The sequence below is a fragment of the Manis pentadactyla genome, chromosome 4 (assembly GCF_030020395.1).
Source record: "Manis pentadactyla isolate mManPen7 chromosome 4, mManPen7.hap1, whole genome shotgun sequence".
Lineage (NCBI taxonomy): Eukaryota > Metazoa > Chordata > Mammalia > Pholidota > Manidae > Manis > Manis pentadactyla.
In genome coordinates, this window is record NC_080022.1 from 155282181 (window position 1) to 155308162 (window position 25982).

At 37.0% G+C, this 25982-nt stretch overlaps 1 protein-coding gene across 2 annotated transcripts in view; it reads left to right on the top strand.

Annotated features, from left to right (window-relative positions):
• PPM1D (protein phosphatase, Mg2+/Mn2+ dependent 1D) overlaps window positions 1-25982 on the top strand; it is a 73071-nt gene that overhangs the window by 12938 nt on the left and 34151 nt on the right. Inside the window, exons 2-3 of one of the 2 annotated variants that reach the window (XM_036911113.2) lie at window positions 7348-7573; window positions 14585-14709. In XM_036911113.2, coding sequence (XP_036767008.2) covers window positions 7348-7573; window positions 14585-14709 — 351 coding nt within the window. Of the gene's footprint in view, window positions 1-7344; window positions 7574-14584; window positions 14710-25982 lie in introns of both variants that reach the window. The other variant, XM_036911112.2, reaches the window with a different exon arrangement.

The following is a 25982-nucleotide window of genomic DNA, read 5'->3' on the forward strand; positions in this document are numbered from 1 at the left end:
TATTGCTGGATCTCCATTTTGATTTGGTCATTGATCCATTGATTATTTAGGAGCGTGTTGTTAAGCCTCCATGTGTTTGTGAGCCTCTTTGCTTTCTTTGTACAGTTTATTTCTAGTTTTATGCCTTTGTGGTCTGAAAAGTTGGTTGGTAGGATTTCAATCTTTTGGAATTTTCTGAGGCTCTTTTTGTGGCCTAGTATGTGGTCTATTCTGGAGAATGTTCCATGTGCACTTGAGAAGAATGTATATCCCGCTGCTTTTGGATGTAGAGTTCTATAGATGTCTATTAGGTCCATCTGCTCTACTGTGTTGTTCAGTGCTTCCGTGTCCTTACTTATTTTCTGCCCAGTGGATCTATCCTTTGGGGTGAGTGGTGTGTTGAAGTCTCCTAGAATGAATGCATTGCAGTCTGTATCCCCCTTTAGTTCTGTTAGTATTTGTTTCACATATGCTGGTGCTCCTGTGTTGGGTGCATATATATTTAGAATGGTTATATCCTCTTGTTTGACTGAGCCCTTTATCATTATGTAGTGTCCTTCTTTATCTCTTGTTACTTTCTTTGTTTTGAAGTCTATTTTGTCTGATATTAGTACTGCAACCCCTGCTTTCTTCTCGCTGTTGTTTGCCTGAAAAATGTTTTTCCATCCCTTGACTTTTAGTCTGTACATGTCTTTGGGTTTGAGGTGAGTTTCTTGTAAGCAGCATATAGATGGGTCTTGCTTTTTTATCCATTCTGTTACTCTGTGCCTTTTGATTGGTGCATTCAACCCATTAACATTTAGGGTGACTGTTGAAAGATATGTACTTATTGCCATTGCAGGCTTTAAATTCGTGGTTACCCAAGGTTCAAGGTTAGCCTCTTTAGTATCTTACTGCCTAACTTAGTCGCTTATTGAGCTGTTATATACACTGTCTGGAGATTCTTTTCTTCTCTCCCTTCTTGTTCCTCCTCCTCGATTCTTCATATGTTGGGTGTTTTGTGCTGTGCTCCTTCTAGGAGTGCTCCTATCTAGAGCAGTCCATGTAAGATGTTCTGTAGAGGTGGTTTGTGGAAAGCAAATTCCCTCAGCTTTTGTTTGTCTGGGAATTGTTTAATCCCACCGTCATATTTGAATGATAGTCGTGCTGGATACAGTATCCTTGGTTCAAGGCCCTTCTGTTTCATTGTATTAAATATATCATGCCATTCTCTTCTGGCCTGTAGGGTTTCCCCTTTGCGAGGCGCTGGGTTCTCTCAGGTGTGGATGTGGTCTGGATATTGTCCTGTGTCCTCTGGTCTTTATTCTAGGAAGGGTTGTCTTTGTTATATTTTCATAGATATATGTTGTTTTGGGAGGAGATTTCCGCTGCTCTACTCACGCCGCCATCTTCCGCCCCTCCCCCTGTATTACAGTTTTTTGAACGTAACACAGACTAACTCAGTCCACATTAAGGAGAGAAAACATGGGAATTTATTGAAGGACATTAGGTAGTTCACAGAATCAAACCTAAAGACTAAAGCAGGTCTGAAAATGGACAGAAATAGGGTACCTCTGGGGCTCTAGGTGATAGGAGCTAGTGGACACTCATTGAAAGGTTTTAGTCTCTGGAATCGATCAGCATCCCAAGAACTCTAGAAGTTTTCTGGCTTCATGCCTTCCTGACTTAAGATGCAGACTTTCTGAAAATAATCGAAACTAGTTTAGGTCATTTGCTTTCTCCAATGCCGGGAGCAAGCAAGTTTTTTAGTTCCACTGAAGACTGCATGCAGTGGAAGCTGTGTACTCCAGAACGTGATCCGGATGCTAGTACTACAGGGGGAAATGGGTTCTGCACAAGTGTGCACTGTGTTTAACACTATAAAATAAGGGCTGAAGTGAAAACAAGATAGCTTTTTTCTTCATTTGGATTATTCAGAAAAAAAAAACTCAATGAGTATGAATTATTTGGTTAAAGAATGTTTATCTTTTTATGGTTGTTGGTAAGTGTTTTCAAATTGTTTTCCTGAAGGTATTTATATCTCCATAGTACTTTGACATTAAAATTCTGTAAGAACTCCTAGTATAGTGATTAGAAGTACTTTGTATTGCCTGGGTGTGAATCCCAGCTTCTCTGCTTATTAGCTCTCTGGCCTTGGGTAAAACCTCTGTGCCAATGTATCTTTAAAATAGAGATAATGATAGTACCTACCTCTCCTGAGAGTTAGATGAGTCAGTATATATTAATTAGTAATGTTAAGTACATCAGTATGCCAAGTTTTAAGTTTATTTCAAAGAGCATATGCTTTTTATATTTATAGTAGTTTTACTTCATTTAGAAATTTTAGTTTTTGTTATAAAATTTATCAGTCTTTGTCTTAATGATTCATGCATAAATTTTTTTTAATTTTGTTATTGATATACAATTACATGAGCAACATTGTAGTTACTAGGTTCCCCCCATTATCAAGTCCCCACCACATACCCCTTACAGTCACTGTCCATCAGCGTAGTAAGATGCTATAGAATCACTGCTTGTCTTCTCTATGCTATACTGCCTTCCCCGTGCCACCCCCTACATTATGTGTGCTAATCGTAATGCCCCTTATTCCCCTTCTCCCTCCCTTCCCACCCACCCCCTCTAGTCCCTTTCCCTTTGGCAACTGTTAGTCCATTCTTGGATTCTGCTGCTGTTTTGTTCCTTCAGTTTTTGCTTTGTTCTTATGTTCCACAGAAGAGTGAAATCATTTGGTACTTGTCTTTCTCCACCTGGCTTATTTCACTGAGCATAATACCCTCTAGCTCCATCCATGTTGTTGCAATTGGTAGGATTTGTTTTCTTCTTATGGCTGAATAATTTTCCATTGTATGTACCACATCTTCTTTATTCATTCATCTACTGATGGACACTTAGGTTGCTTCCATTTCTTGGCTATTGTAAATAGTGCTGTGATAAGCATAGGGGTGCATATGTCTTTTTCAAACTGGACTGCTTTATTCTTCGGGCACATTCCTAGGAGTGGAATTCCTGGGTCAAATTGTATTTCTTCTTTTAGTTTTTTGAGGAACCTCCATACTGATTTCCACAATGGTTGAGCTAGTTTACATTCCCATCAGCAGTACAGGAGGGTTCTCCTTTCTCCGCATCCTCACCAGCATTTGTTGTTCCTATTCTTTTCTATGTTGGTCATCCTAACTGGGGTGAGGTGATATCTCATTGTGATTTTAATTTGCATTTCCCTGATAATTAGCCATGCATATTTTCTTTAAAAACACCTTCCTTAAGTCTGAGTTCATATACTGATACTTTCTTTCTAATATGTTCGTAGTTTTAAGTCATTTGTTTTTAAGTCCTTTTTTAAAAATTGAAAGATTAAAATGTAAATTAGAAAATAAGACTAATTTAATTAAGGAAGACAAATTAGGAAGATGTCGATTCCTTAGTATGTAAATTTACTGCAGTTTCAATCAGAACCTCAAGAGGGTTTGTTTTTTAATTTCATGAGTTTCTTAAAGTTCATCTGGAAAAATACTTAAGAGAATATAGAAAAAGAAGAATAATTGGAGGGGTAACTTAAACTTCCAATTATCAAAAATTGTTATAAATAGTAGATGAGTCCAGACGTACATCTGAGGCAAAATGTAGCATATCATAAAGGTGATATTTCAAAAGGAATGGGAAAAGCATGGGTTATTCAATATTATTAGGTCTTTTTGTACATACTATTGCTTCTGATAAAAAAATGTGATTTAAATAGTATTTTGTGTTTGAATATCCTTTTAGTTTCAGCTTCTTTTCTTCCTTTCCATTTTGTTTTAGGTTCTTTTGCAAATAGCTTTTTTACTTACGTACTGTGTACGTTTCCTGAATGAATTTAAGAACCTTTCTCAGATTCACCTCATTGTGATAATAAAGATTCTTTGCTGTGGAGAACAGAATCTACTTTAGCTTATTTAAAAAGAAAAAAGAAAAAGTTTTAGCAAGTGCTGTAGTTATCCCTGAATAAAATAACTAAATTGGCTAAATAAACATACAACGTACTCTAGAGCTTCAAGGAATGATGTCTGTAACTGAAGTACAAAATTGGATGGGCTAGGGAGCTGTCTTCAGTGACCCGTGCCTGCAAAATTGATGCTTTCTTCTTCTTTTTTTTTTGTTTTAACTTTGAAAAATTATGAAATATAACTTAGCGTACATATAGAAAAGGCTATAAAATATAAATATATACTTCAGTTAATAATTATAAAATGCACTCCAGGGGAGCCCCTGTATGTGATTCTGATTCACATTCTGTCTTCCTCCAGGGGTTAACCACTATCCTGACTTTCGTGATGATAATTCTATAGTGACTTACTTATTTTTCTTAATAGTTTTACCACTTACCGGAAAATTGTATACATATACCACTTTTTTGTTATTTGTATTCTTTTATCTCATGCATCTTGTGAAATCCTTACTCATTACATGTGATAGAATCTTTTGTCATGTTGGACATTTGGGTGGTGGTTGTTTGGTTTTAGCCCATATGAACAGTGCTGCTATGAATGCTCATATGTATTGTGTGTACATGTACATTAATTTATATTATATACCTAGGGGTAGTGAAAACTTGAAGACTGTACATATCCTCACCTTTAATATATAATGCCTAGACTTGGTGAAGGGGGGAACCTAGTAAACATAATGTTCTTCATGTAATTGTAGATTAATGATAACAACAACAAGAAAAGATGTAAACATATAATGCCTAGATGTTTCCTGTAGTGGTTGTACCAGTTTATACTCCTATCAGTAGTCAGTGATAGAGCATAGAGCATGTTGGTCCACCTTATATACGCTTAATGCAACCTGATAATTATGTAGTGATATCTCATTGTGTTTTTTAGTTTGTATTTCCTGTTGATTAAAGAAACCAAACACCTTTGTATGTTTTATGGCTATTTGGATTTCCTCTTTTGTGAAAGGCCTAGTTAGGCCTTTTGTCTATTTTTCTTTTTTGCAGTCTGTCTTACTGATTTGATTTCTAGGACCATTTCGTTTAGTCTTGATACCATGCCCTTGGCATGTATGTACATATGTATAACAAATATATCTTCTTCCATTCCATATGTTGTCTTTTCATTCTAGTAATGGTATCTTTAGTTGAACAGAAACCCTTAATTTTGATGGTAGTAAAACTTCACAATTACTTTCTTTGTATGGCTGGTCAATTCTTCGTCTTTAGGAAATCCTTCCCGAACATGAGATCATGAATTGGGTACCTTCCTGTATTTTTCCCAAGCATTTTAGCTTTGCTTGTCATATTAGGTCTTTAATGTACCTGTTACTGACTTTTTTGTGTTTGGCATCAGCGACCCAAGTTGTGTGTGCTTTTTTTTCCCCTATGTTGTTCAAATTGAATGTCTATCCATTTATTGAATGTCCTTTCTTTCTCCACTGTTCACATATCAGGTGTCTAAATATGCATGAGTCTACTCACTGTTCTGTTCTGTTCTGTTGGTCCACTGATTTACAACTTTTATAGAAAGGTCCTGTTACAGAGTTCTTAGCATTGTTTCCAGATACATTATAACTTTTGTTGCTTCTGTGAGTGGTAGCTTCTTTAAAAAAGTTACTTTTTGTATGTATCTGAAATCAATATAATATATTTTGTATATCAACTATATTCCAATAAAAAGTTACATTTTATAATTTTTGTTGCTGGCTTACCAAAATAGAATTGATATTTTATATAATCCAATATAACCTTATCAGTGTCAGTTATCTATACATTCTGAGTTTTCCACAGATATTTTCTTTTGGGCTGTTTTTCTCTCTTCATATTTCTCTTGGTGAGTGTCAGGCTGTTTGCTTTTCTTAAATTATGGTCATAACAAAAACTATCATTGAGCACTTACAGTGTGTCTGGTACTGTTGTAGGTGGTTTTACATATGTATATGTGTATGAATTTCTAGCTTCATCAGTATTGGTAGCTGTTCTGGTTTCCCTCAGCAATTTTGAAAGTCATAATTTGATACACTGCAGGCCGCCCTCTGCTGTGGATGACAGGGCCCTTTCTAGGGTAGGTTCTCTCTGTGGGATAGGATGGGGAGATGCACTGTAGAGTTCAAGAGATGTCTTTTCTACATATATAATATTGAAATATTTAGTCTGAATGTACTAAAGCAGCCTTGAGTCTGTGAAAGTTGTATGGCACCCCACCCAGTATTTCAGGCCCGCTTCCTTCTCCCTTATCCTCCCTTACCCTGTTGTCTCTATCAATAGATGCATCACTTTCCTTAAAAGGGAGGTATTATAGCTCTGGCAGCTTAGGAACTAAAATGTTTTACTTTTTTCTTTTCAGATCACTTAGGCACTCTCCTAACTCCTGCAGTGGTAAACTATGTGCCAAGCTTCTTCTGTCCATTCTTGCTTCAGCTTTGGCCACTACCTCTGATTTTGAGCTTTTCTGGGACTCTGTTAACAGGGAAAACTGATACACTGCTTTCTTCAATGACTGCATTTTTTGCTTATGAAAACAAGCTTTGCATTCTGGTTTTTCCCTCACTGTAATTCCATTTATTTAAAATTCCAGGAATTCCACAGATTTGCTTGTGACCTTTTTCTGTGTTTCATAATTGCTATGGACTTTTTCTAGTATTTATATTACGTCCTTTTGGTGGCATTTTGGTGGGGAGAATGTATCAGTTTTTGGACTCTGTTATCTTAAACTTTGTGTTGTAGATTGTTTACTCATACAGAATATTTCAGAAATTTTAATGACAGTGAATTTAATTCATATTTGGGGTCTGTGCCACTTAATGTTTGAGTTATCTTCAACAAGTTTCTTAACCAAAGTACTGATTTCCTCATCTGCAAAATAGAAATAATGGGAATAATCTTACCTATCTAGTTTGTTGCCAGTATTATTTGAGGTAAAACATGTAAAGCTCTTAGCTCAGAACCTGATATATAGTATGAGTACTTGACAAATATTATTTATTAGGTTATAAATATCCAAAATAGTTATTTCAATAACAAATCTAGACTTTTCAAAGACATTAATAAAGAGATAACTAAGCTACTGGCAATATGATACCAAAGCTCTTAACACATCCTTGCCACTAAATGTAGTTAGGACTAAGACTTACATAGAACTAGTAACTCGATCCTGTAAAATTTTTCTCCTAGGATCGGTTTGATGGTTGTAATATAATTGCATTACTTATAAATTAATGTATTAACATATTGATGAAGGGATTAACATAGGTGCTTCTTGAATTGGTTTCAAAATATTTTTCTTAAATTTTTTCCTGTGCTAATTCAGGATATGTTGCTGTTTTTATTCTGATACAGTGTTAATGTTTACACCTGGAAGAGTAAAATACTGTATTTCTTAATTACAGCAGAATGGCCAAAGACTATGACAGGTCTTCCCAGCACATCAGGAACAACTGCCAGTGTGGTCATCATACGAGGCATGAAGATGTATGTAGCTCACGTGGGTGACTCAGGGGTGGTTCTTGGAATTCAGGATGACCCGAAGGATGATTTTGTCCGAGCTGTGGAAGTGACACAGGACCATAAGCCAGAACTTCCTAAGGAAAGAGAACGAATCGAAGGACTTGGTGGGAGGTAATCACTGTGCTGTGTTGTCTTTTCTCTCTTGGTTTTATTTAGTCCTTGCTTTACTAAACATACTGACCTTCTTCTCCCTTTTAATGAAATTACTCTCTTAGTATTACAAGTTTTCATTTGTCTGATAAAGTACCCATGTGCATTCATTTTTATCTCATTATTTTGAATTGACCTTTATTACTGATGATGGCTCCAAAGGGAAATATTTTAGTGGGACTCAAGTAACAACACCTTTAAGGATTTATTGAAAACTTTTTACCTAAGTATTGATCAGCATGATTTTGAGAATCTATACAGAGCAGCCCTTAAGAGTTCCAGGGCAGAATAGTTTCAGTCTGTCTTTGGGAATAGAATTTCATGAGAATTAACCTTCAGCTTTTTTCTTTGATTTCTGTCATATGTGCTGCAAACCTTTGCTATTTTTTGTTTCTCTATTTGAACTTATCCTAATTTGTACATTGTAAACTGTCTTAATGTGTAGGTAATTTTTGAACTGTGAATTAAAATTGACTTCATAATATTTTTGTGATACAGTATTATAAACTAAAATACAAAATGTGAGATTATTCTAAAAGTTGGAAGCATGAATTACAAGTGAAAAAGAAGAATTATCCCAATACTAATTTTTAAAAATTCAGGGTCCGAGGCAAGTTAAATAGAATACAGTGTTTTCTAAATAATTATTCTAACTAAGGCCTTAGCATGATATTACTACTTGCCTTTTTCTTGTTTTTATTAAGTAAAAATTATCTTTTTCAGAGAAATAATAAACTGGGTGAGAGTTAACATCCTTAAACTACATAGAGTTAAAAAAAAATCAGTAAGAAAAACACTAAAACTGTGCCTTTCCCTGATAGGTAGATAAAGGAGAGGAAATTTAAACAATAAAAGTGCAGAATAATAGTAAACATTTGAAAAAATGTTGTTAACATTGAAATGAAACTATTTTCTGCTATTGGATTAGCAAAGATTAAAAAAAACAAAGCTACTACTCAGTATTTTTGTTGAAATGAGTGTTTTGTTGGTAAGATTATAAATTGGTACAACTAATATAGGAATATGATATGTACCACTAGCTTTAAATGTTTATAGACTCAGTAATTTCAGGAATCTACTCCAAAGAAGAAATCTGAAATGTGAGCCAAAATACCTGAATAGCAATATTTAATGATGGATAAAGATTGAAAATAACTTGAAGGCCCAACAGCTGGAGTATGGTTAAATATGATGTAGCCATTAAAAATAATATTTAAAGGTAAATTTTGAAAAATCACGGTGTTATGGCAATTTTTAAACATAAGTAAAGGTACAGAGAATAGTGAAATGAACAGTCATGTATATGGGAAAATGTTTAATAACAGGAGAATGCTTATTGGTTACAAAATAAGTAGGATATAAAATGTGTCATTGCAACTATGCAGAGAAGTAGGAATAGGGTAGAAATTTACCAAATGTTAACAGTTTTCTGAATTTTGATTTCTATATAGTCACATTTTTTTCTTAGCATTCACTCGGTTAAAATTCAGGTAGCATAAAATGATGTACTGTAGAGGGTCTCCCAGCTACTACTGTCCTACAGTCTACCCAGTTCTTATCCACCTACAAGAAGCCAGTATTACTGGGTATCCCTTAATAGAGAGAGATTCATATGCCAGCAAGTATGAAGCTGTACCATGTATGAATATACCATCATTTTTTTAACAAGTCCTCCTGTTGAAGGATATTTATTTCAAATTTTTTTATTACAATCATTACAACAAAAAGAAAAATCCTGCTCATGTATGTTTTTCTATAGTGTGAATGTATTTTTAGGATCATTTCTTAGAAGTGTGATGAGTGGGCCAAAAAGGAGTAGGTTTTGAATGTTGATAACTATTTGTCTCCATGGAGGTTGTACCACTTTACACTTCTATCAGCAGTATATGTGGATAGAACTTTTGTCATACCTGATTTTAGATTTTAAAAAAGGGCATCTTGGTGATGTTTGATTTGAATTTATGTTATGAGAAAGGTTGAGTATCTTTTTGTTTAAGAGCCATTTATATTTCCTTTTCTGTGTATTTCTGTTTGTATTCACTGTTCATTTGGGGAAAGTTATTAGCCTTTTTCATATTAATGTGTAGCCACTTACACTTTAGAGAAATTAGTCTTTTTTAATTAATGTAAGTAATTTGAGTCTCAGATGCTGTTTTCACAGTTTGTCTTTTTATTATCCTCCTGGAATATTTTTCCCACATGGAAGTTTATTTTAATGTAGTTAAGCTTATCAATCTCTTCTCTTACAGCTTCAGGTTTTTGTACCATACACACGATTCTCACATTCTGAGGTTATTAAATTCTTTTATGCTTTCTTCTAGTATTGCAGTTATGAATATTTTTGGCCTTGGGAACCCTTTATACTCTTAAAAAATGAGGACCTCAAAGAGTTTCACTTTATGTGGGCTACATATATATTGATTTTACCATTTTAGAAACTAAAATGGAGACATTTTCAAATATTTGTTAATTCATTGAAAAAGAACAATAATAAACTCCTTAAGTGTTAACATAAATAATATTTTTAATGAAAAAATAGCTATTTTCCAAAACAAACCTTTAGTAACCTCTCATTGTTACATGGTTTTGGAAATCTCTTCAATGTCGGGCTTAATAGGTGACAGTTAGATTCTTGTATCAGCTTCTACACTCAAACTGTTGTGGTGTGCTACCTTGGTTGCAATATCTGAAATAAAATACGGTCTTACATAGATATATAGTTGAAAAAGGGAAGAGTATTTTATTAGGTTTTCCATCCTTTGGGGGTACTCTTCTTTGATAATATTGCAAAACTCAAAAAGAAGTAATTTTTTTAAAGGTTAATAATAATTTGGTATCTAAAATCATATCAATGTCTTTTTCATACTCTTTCATTAAGAGCCATTGGTTAAATTATTTTTTATCATGCATGGCTTTTTAAATTAATAAGCTTCATTTTTTTAGAGCATTTTTAAGTTCAAGCAAAACTGATGAGAAAGTGCAGAGAATTCCTATATATTCCCTGCCTCCTCCTATATGTACATCCTCTCCCAGAATCAACATCCTGCACTAGAGCAGTACATTTGTTGCCATCACCGACCCTCTTTGACATGTTACTTTGAAAGTCCACAGTTTACACTGGGGTTGCTGTTGTTGGTGTACATTCTAGGGTTTTGACAAATGTGTGGCATGTATCCATCATTATAGTATCATACAGACAAGTTTAACTGGCCTAAAAAAAACCTCTGTATTCTGCCTAGTTTATCCCTTCCTCCCGCTTACTCCTGGCAACCACTGGGTCTTTTGTCTCCATAGTTTTGCTTTTTCTAGAATGTCATATAGTTGGAATCATATAGTATAGTCCCCATGTGTCATTTAGTAACATATTCATTGGTTGTTTGTAACAGGTTAGCTGAGTTATGCAGATCTTCCAAATATTGGCACATTTTATTATACAGTGTAATACCAAGTCTTGTCAGTCTGTTAAAAACTCTACTGTATCCATATGGTCATAGTATTATTAGGAAAATAATTTTGACCTCATAGACATCCTGAAAAGGTCTGGAAGCATATTTTGAGAAGCACTTTTCTAGTACTTGTATGGTTTCATCTTTTACATTTTAATCTTCAGTATCTTTGAAACTTTAAAATCTAAGCTATATAGTAGGGATACAAGTTAGTATTTTTTCCTTGATGGCACTAGTAGCCACTTGAAACAATTATACATATTTCCTTCTGATTAGAACGCTTCCCAGGCATAAAAATCCTTCTTCAGTGGGAAGATGATCTTGAGTTTACCGATAAATATTGAATGTCAGCTATGTTATAAGGTAACATTGCTTATTGCAGAATGACCCTTGAATGGAACTGCATCTGGGTAGGGAAGATTTTGAATGGACTGTAAATTTCTATTAGGAAGCACAGAGCTTAGTTGCCCGTTATTACATGCAGTTTGACCTGTGCAGGGACCAGGAAGTCAAGGGCTATTACAAAACCGATTTCTGTGGCATATGAAGCTCAGTTGGAGGGCTAGAAAATGGCTCCTGTATTTCTGTAAACTGCTGAAGACTACATGACTAAAGCTGCCGTGCTAGTATACTGTGTTTCCTGTCCAGAATCCTATGAAGTTATGAGCCTGGTTTCAGGCTGCAGTCTGATGAAATGAGTGTGAAGGTCAATGTGTATCTGAGACTGCTGCTTACTGCTGGTAGTCATATAAAGTGGACTTTGCAGTTACAAACAATTCCTGTAATATTTGGGTCCTTTTCTGGGCTTTCTGTTTTTCTGTAGTATATGTTCATGTTTTAGAATCATACTTTTTTTAAAAAATTGAGACTTAATTATAATATTGATCTTTTCTCATTAATATTTAAAATTTTTTAATGAATCTTAAAATTAGATATATTTTTATTATTAATAACTTTTTTTAGAGTTTGTTTTTTGTCTTATCACTTAAAATACCATCTGAATAGTTGGACAGATGCTCTTTGCCATTTGGGAGCAGGTGTCCTTTTGCCCAAATTGAGCTGTTTTATTACAAGTTATTTCCTTTTTTCCTTCTGTCTCACCCTAGGCAACTGGCCAGTGCTCTGTTGTTCTAGCCTTCTGTTGCTGCTCAGTCAGCTCTCTGCATTATCAGGCTGTTCTTTGTGTATGCCTTTCAGTCATACAGGACAATAGCAGAGAGTGTAATAAAGCAGCATCTTTTATAACATTGCTTTGATTTTTTTGATGTTGGCTTTAAAACTTGTTGTTTTAGCCAGTACCATTGTCTTTTGTTCCTCAGAAACACAGAGACCATAATATCTTTGAATATTAAGTATCAAGAGAGCTCTTGGTAGAGTTATATTAGAAGCAATTTGGGTAGCTACTGTAATTACCTAAGTATTAAGCCTTACTTTTTAGGAAATAAGTTTAGGAAAGAACAATAGGGCCTGTTATGGTAGGAAGGCAGAACGTTGGTATCTCTTCTGTAACTTAAGTTTCATTGATTCTTGTGAATGGTAGATTTAGTGTTTACTCTTTTGTTTGCTTTTTGAGGGTCAGCAGTGGAGAAAGCATAAAAATAACAAAATGACTGCCTTTGATGTTCTAACTCTTGCTATGACCTAGAACAATGTTGCTTTCAGAATTGCAAATGAAACTGGCACTCAAAAAGGATAATAAATGAGCAACTTCCTTTAATTTCTTCTCTGTGTTCACATGGATAATGTTTGGTCATTCTGTACTTGCTTCATGACTCCCCTGTGCTGTCCATTCTGGTAGCCACTAGCCACATATGGCTATTTGAGTTTAAATATGATTTAACTAAAATTAAATAAAATAATTCAATTCCTCCTTCTCACACTATCCACATTTACAGTGTTCAGTAGCCACTTGTGGCCAGTCGCTGTTGTATTGGACAGTGCAGAGTGTACATTTCCATCATTGCAAGAAGTTTCCTGAGAGAGAACTGCCCTCATCAGATGAGCTTGCTTTCTACTTTAGAAAGAAGATTGGTGCTGTTTTCCTTCTGCCATAGTCATGTTTTTGGTGGCTCAGAGAAATATTGGTCTTTTTTCATTTACAGGGTTTATGCTTTTATTTTACTTTTATTAAGAGTTTTATTCTGTTTGTTATCTCTTCTCTCTCTAGTATCTTCATTCCTTTGAAGTTAGAACAGAGATAGAAAAACCATAGATGGAGGTTCATTGGCTGGTGCTGCTGAGGTGTGTGACATCTCATAGTGACATTCCTTTGGGAGAGACTCACCATTACTTGTCCTGTCTTCACCTCTCCATATCTTGAAACGAGTTTTAGTTTCAGAGTTTATAAAGTTTTAGGGGATAGAGTCATGCTATTAAAGTCAACATAGTAAACTAAGAAGAGACTCAAGTATACATCAGGATGTCATTCAATTCATTAATAATGAGAAGAATAACTGATAAGAAGACCACATATTATTGTCAGCTGGCCTGCTCTACATGAGCTGAAATTTCAGATTATAATCAAAGGGTTTCCGGGTACACATGGGACCGGAGAAGACTTAATTAGATTATTTTAGCATCACCTATCTTCGAGTCATGGTTATCAACTTCTGTCTTATGCATGTGTCTGTCAGGTGGTCCTAATATCAGGTAGGTTAATATTGTTTCTTGGAAAACCTGTTTGCCACTCTTCCCCGCAGTTTTTCTAGCCTTCCAGAGGAACATTTTTCTTCTACTGATTTTTTAAAAATTCAGGCTGATTATGATTAAATTGATTTAAGGGTCACTTTCCTGTTTGAGCCATGCCAGGTACAGGTTGAGAGACCATCTTTATTGTGTTTTGGTCATTACTTTTTTTTGCTCAAAGATTTGACTGTATTTCCATGTTTTAGGTACCCTGGAGTGTCCTAACTCCTCTCTGTACTAATTACTGATTTCTGTTGCCGTCGTGCTAAATTTCTAAAATTTCTGTTAGGGTTTTCTACATCTACATCCAGTCTTTACAGCCGATCTATTTCCAAAGTCTAGTTTCACACTTCTAAATACAGATTTATCTAAATACCTAGATATTTCTATTGAGTTATTTCCTATTAATTCCTCAAATAAAAAGTACCAAAACTGAAGTTCTCTCAACTCCCTCCAAAACTATATAACCTTTCCTTTTCAATTTCTTTTATGACTGTTTAATCCCTGTCCATTTAGAACATTCTCCTCCTCAATTTTTTTTAGTTATGAAGTTGTCTTGCTTTTTTCTTTGACATTTTATCTACTCCTTTTTCTTTCCATTACTTCCATTCTGTTCTGTGTGGCTTACCTAAGTAATCTCCAAATTCTCCTCATCTTAATCTATCCTATTTTGTCTTTCCTCTCTGAACAGAAACTTTGGTTTATGCATCTTTGATTCTGAAACAGATTTGTCATTATTTTGTGTTAACATAATCTGATTTTATTTGATATTTTACACTCTGAACTACCTTAATTGTTAATTTTAATCATTTAGAATATTTATGTGTGCTCTGTTTTTTAGTGTGATGAACAAGTCTGGGGTGAATCGTGTAGTTTGGAAGCGACCTCGGCTCACTCACAATGGACCTGTTAGAAGGAGCACAGTTATTGACCAGATTCCTTTCCTGGCAGTAGCAAGAGCACTTGGTAAGTATGACTTACATTTGCTGAAATCATACTGTATTTTCTACGATATATAGTTGTAAAGGAAAAGGGGAGACTGAGAACTAAACTCTCACTTGGCACGTAATAATGGGGGTAGAAATATGGTATGTTAAATGCGTTAAAATTAAATTGAGGGGAAGGTTAAAGTGTGGATTTCAGTGCCAGTTGCTCTTTGATCACGAATCATGTTCAATGTTTTGCTAATTCGCAGCCATACTTGGGGAAGTATAGGTATGCCCAGACTTGATGTTACCCCTAAAAGTATTTTTAAGTGTCCTGCCTTACTATAGCGCTTCATATTTCTTTTTAAGTACCTTCAAGGTTCTATTTTTCTTCAGCTAGCAAAGTAAATTGCCCATGACAAAGTAAAAATAGTTGTTTTGTAGTCCACTGGTTTTGGAAGGAAGGCTAGAGAATTATAGCTATGGAAATACCTTACTATGAATGTTGTGGTTAAGTTTTCTTCTAAAGAAAATTTGTCTTAGGAAATTCCAGTTTTTCCTTTTCTCCTTCATTCCTCTAACAGATGCTTGAGTACTGGCTTGGTGCCATGCTCTGTGTTAGGCTTTGGAGAGATAATACAGATATACTCTTTCCTCACGGAGCAAGACTATATAGTTGGGGAGACAATGAACAAGTAAACTTGTAAACGAAATCATTACAAATTGGGAAATATTATGAGAGAAAGAAACAGAGTCCTGTGATAAGGAAAAATTTAGAAGGAAAATTATATTACAGATAGTATGGTGGAAATGCTCCTCTTAGGAACTGTTATTTTGCTGAGATTTGATGACAGAAGGAGCAATTCTTGTGTGGAGCCTGTGGAGTAATATTCAAGGCATGGATCCTAAATTGCAAAGGAGCTTGGCATATTCTCGGAATTATCGAAAGGCTGGAGTTAGTGAGGCAGACATGGGCCACATCGTGGCAGATGCTTGCATTCTAGTCTGAATGTACTCGGAAGCATTGAAGGATATTAAACTAAGAAATAACACCATATCATTTGGATTTTCAAAAGAGCATATTACCTAACATATTACTATCTCTTGTTCATCTTTGGTGATCAAATGCAAATAGTCCCAGTTTTCATGGAGCCTATAACCTACTTGGGGTAATAGTTAATAAACATGAGAAAATTAATCTAAAAAAGATGTCATAAAGGAATTAAACTAGATGATGCACCAGTAATTGGTGGGAGGGGTAGAAGGTGGCAAGGGAGAGCTACTTTAGAGAGGATGATCAGGGAATATTCATTAAGGGTTGATATTTTTAAGGCTTGAAGAAGGAGAAGGGGCCAAGGAAAATTACAGTCAAAGCAGAGCTGTAGCATTGACAAAGCCCATTAGGAAATTAAAGGACATTTGATTTGGTGGTATATAAGATTGAGGGTTGTCCCGTATATATGTTCTTTTCCTACTTAATAATATCCTAATTTCTTTTTGTGAAGTTACATCTCCCCTACCATGTGCAGTCTAAATTTAGACATTGCTATTCAGGGTCCTTTTTTAAAACATACAAGGTCAGGCATATGACCCCAGCTAGATCAGTCAGATTCTCTGTTCCAGGATTTTGAATTGTGAATCTTGGAAAGACAAACTTTAAAAACAAGCTCTGGTTAGAATGAATTAATCCTAATGATATTGACCCCCTTCAGTAGTGTGCATTGGTATGGTTGGATTTTCCTGCTTAATTGCTTGGACCTGCCCTGTTTCCATACCTGCTTCTCTACCTTCTTGTCTATTATGTAAGCTACTTGGTTGTCTTATCAGTTGCCTTTTTGGCCTAAGTTAACATGAGCTGGAAATTGTCATTAGCAAGCAAAGAATCCTAATGCAGCAAGGGGAGGGCTTGATGTCTTTAAGGAACAGGGTTGAAGCCAGTGAGAGTTAGATGTATAAAGTGAAGGTGGAGATGAAGACATTTGCCCGATTAACAAGGGCTGTGCAGGGAGATAGGCGAAAAAGATGGCAGAGTAGGACGGTGACGTTAAAACCTCCTCCCACACACACACACACACAAAGGAAGCAACTACAGTAGATATAACTATCCTGGAAAAGAACCTGAGGACTGCAGGATAGACCACTTATACCTGGTGGAGAAGAGAAGACCACACAGAGAAGGGTAAAGTGGCAGAGCCATGATTGATCAGGACCCGAGCCCTTTCCCCATCCCAGCCTACAAGTGGGAGGAAGAAGAATGGAGCAGGGAAGGGGATAATTGCTCAGGAATGTTGCATACCTGGCTCTGGAGACCTGCCCTGGGAACATGAGTCCACATTGCATTGGGCCTTGGTGATTAACAGGGCTGGACACCAGGGAGAGTTGGAGCACTTGGGGAGACTGATAGTCCTGCCGCTTGTGGAGGACAGGCATGCTCTGATGGTCCTGCTGAAACCCAACACAGGGGTGCCAGTTTGAAATATTTAACAGGAGTGGGAAGGGTGCCAGAAGGGGGAGGGTTGGACAGAGCTCTCTCTGCGGAAGATAGGGTAGGTGGACGACACTTCTCCAGCCCTCCCTTGGCCCACCAGGTCGGGCACTCTCAGGAGCCTCAGATGCTCTATCCCCCTCACTGGTAGCTCAGCCCTAAAGAGCTTCCCTGCATATCCACCCAGCCCAGCAGTGTCAGGCTTTGCTTCCTGGCAGGTGGAGGGAAACTTTGTTGCATGGCAGGCAGAGGGAAGCTTTCCCAGCTTTGTTGGTCCTAATTCAGCCTATCTGGGGAGGTGCCTATGGGAAGCAGCTCCAAGTGCTCCTTCATCGTTGTGGGCAGCCCAGCCCAGGGTGCACGTGCCCCAGAGCCCACCCAGTTAGCCCAGCAGCACCTCCATTGCTGCAGGGCAGGCAGAGGGTGGCCCTGCCTACAGCAATCCCAGGAGAAGCCCTGCTGCTTAGCTCACAAAGGGCCTGCTGAGGTGAGCTGCCATCTGTGGTGGACTGAGATAGACCACTGACAGAGGACAAGCAGAAAGGTGGCCTACACATGGCCCAGCAACAGCAACTGGGGCTCCACTGCAGAAGAGAACCAGGCACTGGAGAGTAAAGAGTCTTGAGCTTCTGGGCTCCACAAGACACCTACTTCATAAAACCATTGCTTTCTAGATCAGGAAACATAGCTGATCTCATACAATGGAAGAAATGCAGAACCCTGACAAAGTGAAAGGGCAGAGGAATATGTTCCAAACAAAACTAAAAGATAAGACATCAGAAAGATGGCTAAATGAAATGGAGATCGCCAATCTTCTTGATCAAAGGTTTCAAAGTAACAGTCATAAATATGCTTACTGATCTGCAGAAAAGATCTCAGGGAGGACTTCAACAAAGAGATAGAAAAGTTGAAAAAGAGCCGTCCGAGCTGAAGAATACAGTAACTGAAATGAAATATACAATGGAGGGAATGAATAATAGATTGCTTCAAGTAAAGGAGATAATCAGTGAGATGGAAATTAGAGAACAGAATCACAATGAAGTGGAGGTACTGAGAGAAGAACAATTTCTAGGAGTGAAGGAAGGATAAGAGAGCTCTGTGACCAAATGAAACAATATTTACATAATTGGGGTACCAGAAGAAGAGAGAAACAAAGGGGTAGAAAGTCTCTTTGAAGAAATAAGTGCTGAAAAGTTCCGAATCTGGAGAAAGAAACAGACACCAAGGTTCTGGAAGCTCAGAGAGCCCTTAAAAAAAGGAACTCCATGAAGACAATACCAAGACATAGAATAACTAAAATGTCAAAGATTAAGGATAGGGAGTGGCATTGAAAGCAGTCAGAGAGTAAAAAAAGATCACTCACAGGGGAAACTCCATCAGGCTATCAGCAGACTTCTCAGCAGAAACGTTACCGACCAGAAGGGAGTGATTCTTTATTTCTCTCCCTTCGTATTCCTCCTTCTCCATTCTTTATATGCTAGGTGTTTTATTTTGTGCTCTTTTGTGTCTCCTTTGACTGCTTTTGTGGGTAGTTCATTTTATATTTTGCCTTTCGTATTTGTTTGGTCTCCTTTCTTTGCTGTGATTTTATTTTCTCTGGTGACATCTATTTAGCCTTAGGAGAGCTTCCATCTAGAGCAGTCCCTCTAGAATACCCTGCAGAGGTGGTTTGTGGGAGGCAAATTCCCTCAACTTTTGCTTGTCTGGGAATTGTTTAATCCCTCCTTCATATTTAAATGATAATCGTGCTGGATACAGTGTCTTGGTTCAAGGCCCTTCTGTTTCATTGCATTAAATATATCATGCCATTCTCTTCTGGCCTGTAAGGTTTCTGTTGAGAAGTCTGATGATTGCCTGATGGGTTTTCCTTGTAGGTGACCTTTTTTCTCTCTCTGGCTGCCTTTAATACTCTGTCCTTGTCTTTGATCATTTCCATTTTAATTATCATATGTCTTAGTGTTGTCCTCCTTGGGTCTCTTCTGTTGGCTTTCATTGTGTAGAGACTATTTCCTCCCCCAAGTTGGGGAAGTTTTCAGCAATTATTTCTTCAAAGACACTTTCTATCACTTTTTCTCTCTCTTCTTCTGGTACCCCTATAGTGCGAATATTGTTCTGTTTGGATTGGTCACAGAGTGCTCTTATTAATTCTTCTGTTCGTAGAGATACTTTTATCTCTCTCTCTCCCTCTGATTCTCTGTATTCCTGTTGTCTGATTTCTATTCCATTAACAGTCTCTTGCACATCGTCCAGTCTACTCTTAAGACCTTCTATCAATTGTTTCATTTCTGTTATCTCCCTCCAGATTTCATCCCTTAGCTCTTGCATATTTCTCTGCAGGTCCATCAGCATGGTTATGACCTTTATTTTGAATTCTTTTTCAGGAAGATGGGTTAAATCTATCTCCCCAGGTTCCCTCTCAGGGGATGTCTGATTTATTCTTGTCTGTATCAAATTCTTCTGCCTTTTCATGGCGATAGAGGTAGTTGTAGGCTTTTGGCCTGTTTGTCAGCTGGGAGAGCAAAGTCCCTTCCTGCTTGCCTGGCACTTTCCCCTCCTTTGAGAACGGCAAAAGCTAGCGGCTTGTGCTGGGCAGCTGGGCACCGATGGGGCCTCTGAGTCCAGTCGTGGCCGATGCAGAGGATGCTCTGCATGGCTGCTGTGGGCGTGGCTGGTCTCAGTTTGCTGCTCCGCTATGGCAGCGCCGTGACAGGGGAAATGGGCGGAGGCTTTTTACCACCGTGGGGTGTCTCAGAGCTATGCTCCCGCTCAGGGGTTTAGTGCACTCAAAGTTCCCTGGGATTCCCTGGTGCTGGGCTGAGTGTGCCAGGATGTTTCCGTCCAGCTGTGAGGCTCGTGTCCCTTTAAGACTTTCAAAAAGCACTCGCTTTTCTTTTGTCCCAGGGTCGCCGGCGGTGGGAACCCGCTTACAGGTTTTACTGTTCCGTTTCCACTAGTATCCAGCACACCACGCACTGTGTGTCTGCGCTCCCGGTGCGGATGACTAGGGCTGGGTGTTTAGCAGTCCTGGGCTCCCTCTTCCTTCCCGCTCTGACTCCTCTCCTCCTGCCAGGGAGCTGGGGTGCAGGGCGCGCTTGGGTCCCGCCGGGCCGCGGCTTACATCTTACCCCCTTCGTGAGGCGCTGGGTTATCACAGGTGTAGATGTAGCCTGGCTATTGTGCTGTATCTTCTGGTCTCTCTTTTAGGAATAGTTGTAGTTGTTGTATTTTCAAGAATCTATATGGTTTTGGAGGAGATTTCCGCTGCCCTACGCACACCGCCATCTTGGCTCCTCCCCAGACCAGAAGAGAGTGGCATGAAATATTTAGTGTACTGAAGCTAAGGGACCGTCAATCTCTACCAAGCAAGATATCATTCACACATGAAGAAAAGATTAAAAATTTACCAGATAAGGCTGAAGGAATCTACAGCCACTAAACTGGCATTAAAGGATGTGTTAAAAGGACTTCTGTAGATAGAAATGTTCTTAAGCCTAAATAAACCCACAGTAAATGTAGTAGACCAGTTACTTACCAAGCAAGTATGAAAGTAAAATAAAGCAAAGGCAGTAAAAAACAGCTATATACAAAATCAGTGAAGGGATCCACAAGAGATGCAAATTATGACATCTAATACATAAGATGTTGAAGAAGAATAAAAAAGAAGCACTTTTAGACTGTGTTTGAATAGAAAAATCATCAACTTAATAGAATGGTATATAGTTAGAAAAGTACACATGAACCTTATGGTAACCACAAATATAAAGACTATAATAAATTCAGAAAAACTTAAAAAAGAGAAGTCCAGTCACAACATTAAAGGACACCATCAAGTAGCAAGAGAAGAGTATAAGGAAGAATGGAACAGAAAGAAATTATAAAACAACTAGAGAACAATTAATAAATGGCAATAAATATGTACCAATAATTACCTTAAATGTAAGTGGAGTGAATGCATCAATCAAAAGACATAGAGTTGCAGAGTGGATGAAAAAACAAGACCCATCTATATGTAGCCTACAGGAGACTCATTTTAGACCTAAAGACATTCACAGTCTGAGAAATGAGGCTATGGAAAAATATATTTCATGTAAATAATAGGGAGAAAACAGGAGTTACTGTACTTATACGGACACAATGACTTCAAAACGAGGAAATTAACGAGGTCCCAACAAAGACACTACACAATGATAAAGGGGTCAGTTCAATAAGAGGATATAAGCATTATAAATATTTGTGCACCCAACATAGGAGCACCTAAACATGTAAAACAAATACTAAGAGAATAAAAAGGTTAAATAGACTGAAACTCATTCATATTAGGAGACTTTAACATACCACTTATCAATAGATCAACCACACAAAAAATAAGGAAACAGAGGCACAGAACAACATGTCAGATCAGATGCTCTTGACATATATCTACAGAGCATTCCACCCAAAAGCAGCAGGTTACACATTTTTCTAAAGTCTATATAGAAAATTCTCCAGAATAGGTCACAGAGTAGGCCATAGAAAGAGCCTCAATAAATTAAAAAAGATTGAAATTGTATCAAGCAACTTCTCACACCACAATGGTATAAAACTAGAAATAAATTACACAAAGATAAAAAAGCCCACGAATACATGGAGACTAAACAATGTGCTTCTAAAGAAGATTGAAGAGAATCAGTGGATGAACAAACAAATCAAAACAAATAAAGCAATACATGGAGACAAATGTAAATAAAAACACAATAGTCCAAATTTGTGGGATGCTAATTAAGTGGTTCTAGGAGGGAAGTACACAGCAATACAGGCCTACCTGAAGAAACAAGAACAATCCCAAATAAACCGTCTAAATTCACAACTAAAGAAACTAGAAAAAGAAGAACAGATGAAACGCAAAGTTACTAGAGGAGGGACCTAATAAAATTCAAAGCAAATATAAATAAAATCAAGAAGAATAAAGCAATAGAAAAAGTCATTGAAACCAAGAGCTGGTTCTTTGAGAAGATAAACAAACAGACAAACCTTAAGCCTGACTTCCAAGAAAAAAGAGACAGTAAACTCATAAGCAAAATCAGAAATGAAGAAGGAAGAGTCACAACAGATACCACAGAAATACAATGGATTATTAGAGAATTCTATGAAAAATTACATGCCAATAAATTAGGAAATCTAGGAGAAAAGGACCTATTCCTAGAAAAATAAAACCTTCCAAGATTGATCCGGGAAGAAACAGAAAATCTGTACTAACCAATTACTAGCCATGAAATTGAATTGGTAGTCAGAAAACTCCCAACAAACAAAAGACAGGAGCAGATGGCTTCGCAGCTGAATTCTACCATACATATAAAGAAGAGCTAATACCCATCCTTCTTAAAGTATTTCAAAAAGTAGAAGATGGAATACTTCCAAACTCATTCTGTGAGGCCAGGATCAATCTTAATACCAAAAGCAGAAAAAAAAGTACAAAAAAAGAAAATTTTAGACCAATATCCAAAAGCAGAAAAAACAGTACAAAAAAAGAAAATTTTAGACCAATATCCTGATGAACATAGATACAAAAATCCTCAGCAAAATATTAGCAAACCAAATTTAAAAATGCAACAAAAGGATCATCTAACACAGGAAGTCGAATTTATTCCAGCAGTGCAAAATGGTACAATATTTGCAAATCAATCAATATCATACCCTACATTAACAAAAACAAAGATAAAACCACAACTCAGTAGATGCTGAAAAGGCATTTGACAAAATTCAACATCCATTCGTGATAAAAAATGCTTAGCAAAACGGATATAGACGGTACATACCTCAATATAATAAAGCCATATATGACAAACCCACAGTTAACATCATACTCAATGGTGAAAAACTGAAAGCTTTTCCTCCAAGATCACGAACAAGACAAGGATGTCCAGTCTCTTTTTATTCAACAAAGTATTGCACGTCCTAGCCATAGCCGTCAAAAAAGATAAAAGAGATAAAAGGCATTGAAACTGGTAAAGAAGAAATTACTGTTAATGATTGCAGATGACATATACAGAGAACTGTAGAGACTTCCCCAAAAAACTGTTAGAACTAATAACTATATTCAGCAAAGGTAAAGGATAGAAAATTAATAATGTTGCTGCTGATTGATAATGCACCCAGTCAAACAAAAACTCTGATGGAGATATACAATGAGATGAATGTCTTTTTCATGCCTACTAACACAGCATCTATTCTGGAGTCCATGGATCAAGGAGTCATTTTTGACTTTGAAGTCTTGTTATTTAAAAAATATATTTCATAAGGCTATACCTGCCATAGACAGTGATTGCTCTGATGGATTTGGGCAAAGTAAACGGAAATCTTCTGGAAAGGATTCACCATTCTAGAAACCATTAAGAACATTCAGGATTCATGGTAAGAGGTCAAAATATCAACATGAATAGGATTTTTGAAGAAGTGGGTTCCAACCCTCATGGATAGCTTTCAAGGATTCGGTACTTCAGAGGAGGATGTAACTCAGATGTGGTGGGAAAAGTGAGAGAACTAGAATTAGAAGTGGCACCTGAAGATGTGACTGAACTGCTGCAGTCTCATGATAAAGCTTTAATGGATAAGGAGTTGCTTCTTACGGGTGAACAAAGTGGTTTCTTGAGATGGAATCTTCTTCACAGCAGTGAAGATGCTGTGAAGATTGCTGAAATGAGAACAAAGGATTTAAAATACTCTATAAACTTAGTTCATAAAGCAGTGATAGTATTTGAGATAGTTGATCCCAATATTGAAAGAAGTTCTTCTGTATAAAATGCTGTCAAATGGCATCACATGCTACAGAGAAACTGAAAGGAAGAATATACTTCATTATTGTCTTACTTTAAGAAATCTCCATAGCCACTGCAGCCTTCAGCAATCATTGCAGATGAGAAAACCACCATCAATATCAAGGCAGGACCCTCCACCAGCAAAAAAGATTATGACTTGCTGAAAGCTCAGGTGATGGTTAGCAATATTTAACAATAACAAATTTTTAAAGATATGTACATTTTTCTGCAGACATAATGCCATCTCACACTTTATAGCCTGTAGTATAAATATTTTTATATGCACTGCAAAAAACAAAAAAAATCATGATTGCCTTTATTGCAGTAGTCTAGAATCAAATATGCAATATCTCCGAGAGGTATGCCTGTATTGCTACATTTCTCCCCAAAGTTATTGTGCCTGGTTATTAAAATCTCACTGTATTAGTGACTTACTGCTGTCTAACAGAATACTCCCAAACTTAGCAGTGTAAAACATTATCCCACATGGTTTCTGTGGCTCAGGAACCTGGGAGTAGCTTAGCCTAGGTGGTTCCAGCTCAGGGTCTCTCGCATGGTTGCAGTCAAGATGTCATTTATAGCTGTGGTCATCTAGCTTTCGGACATTTGCTTCTAGGATGGCTTACTCATATTGTTATTGGCACTAGTCCTCAGTTCTTTGCCCTGTGGGCCTCTTCTTAGGGTTGCTTGAATGTCTTCATGCTGTGACAGCTGGCTTCCCCAGGTGGGTAATCCAAAAGAGCAATACGGTAGCCACAGTGTGTTTTTATGATCTTGTGTCATAAGTGATAAATTATTAGTCCTCCATATTTGTTAGCACTGAGGCACTAATTCTAGCCCACTCTTAGAAGGAGGGGAATTAAGCCCTGCATAAAAAGAGTATCAGAGAATTTGTGCACATATTTAAAAACCACACACAGAGTTCATACTTCTTCGTTAGTTCATTCATTCACAAAATATTTATTAAGTACCTGCTATGTGCCAGGTACTGTGGACTCAGCAATGAACAAAACAATAAAAAATTCCTGGACTAATGGAAATTTCTTCTGTGAAGAGAAAACAGATAATAAACTAAAATAAGTAGAATATATATTATGTTACAGATGATAAAGATGTAAAATATATTGTGCTATATAGTGAAAAGTACTATCATGAAATGTAAAGCAGGGAATGTTGCCGTGAGATTTGTGATTTTAATTTTAAATTGAATGAGGTCTTTAAAATGATATTTGCCAAAAGAGATGGGGCATTGAGATGGTGTCTGGGACAAGAATGTAGGCAGAATGAACAACAAATGCAGGTGTCATGGTTTTTTTTTTAACTGAACAGTTTCGAAGGTGGAGTTGCCCCTAGTGATATTAACAAAGACTGGAAAACTGGTTGCAAGGGGAAGTCAGGAGTTCGGTTTGGGACAAATTACCCTTGAAGTGCTTATCGTATAAAAAGTGATTATGTCCAGTTGGCTTCTGATACGAGAATTGACTGTAGGTGACTTCTAGGCTGGAGATAGAAATTTGGGAAATCGTGGCATACAGAAGGTATTCAAAGGCTTGCAATTGAATGAGGAGTTGACTGTAGATAGAAAGGGGGAAAAGGTCCACTGACTATAAGCCCTGAGATACTTTCAATGTGAAGAGGTGGGGTATGAATGGAGGAACAAGGCAAAACAAAAGTGAGAAAGAGCCACAAGTGAAATAGAAAGTAATTCAGTGGAGAGTGTCTTAAATAAAAGCTAAATGAAGAAAGTTGTTGAAGAAGTTGTTCAGGAAAGTTGTTCAAGTTTGTTAAAAAATAAGACATATTTTTGTTAAATGTCATTTATACCCAATTTTAAGAAATATTTTAAATATTGTTGATAGTTCAGGAATAGGGAAAACTTGAGAAGTTCATTGGGTTTAATAAAAAGGAGTTCTTTGGTAACCTTGGCAAAGTAGCTTTTGGTGGAATGTTGAGACACCGCAGTCATGACTGGAGTTGATTCAAGAAAGAACAAGAGGAGGAAAATTTGGTATAACAAGTTTAGACACTCTTGCT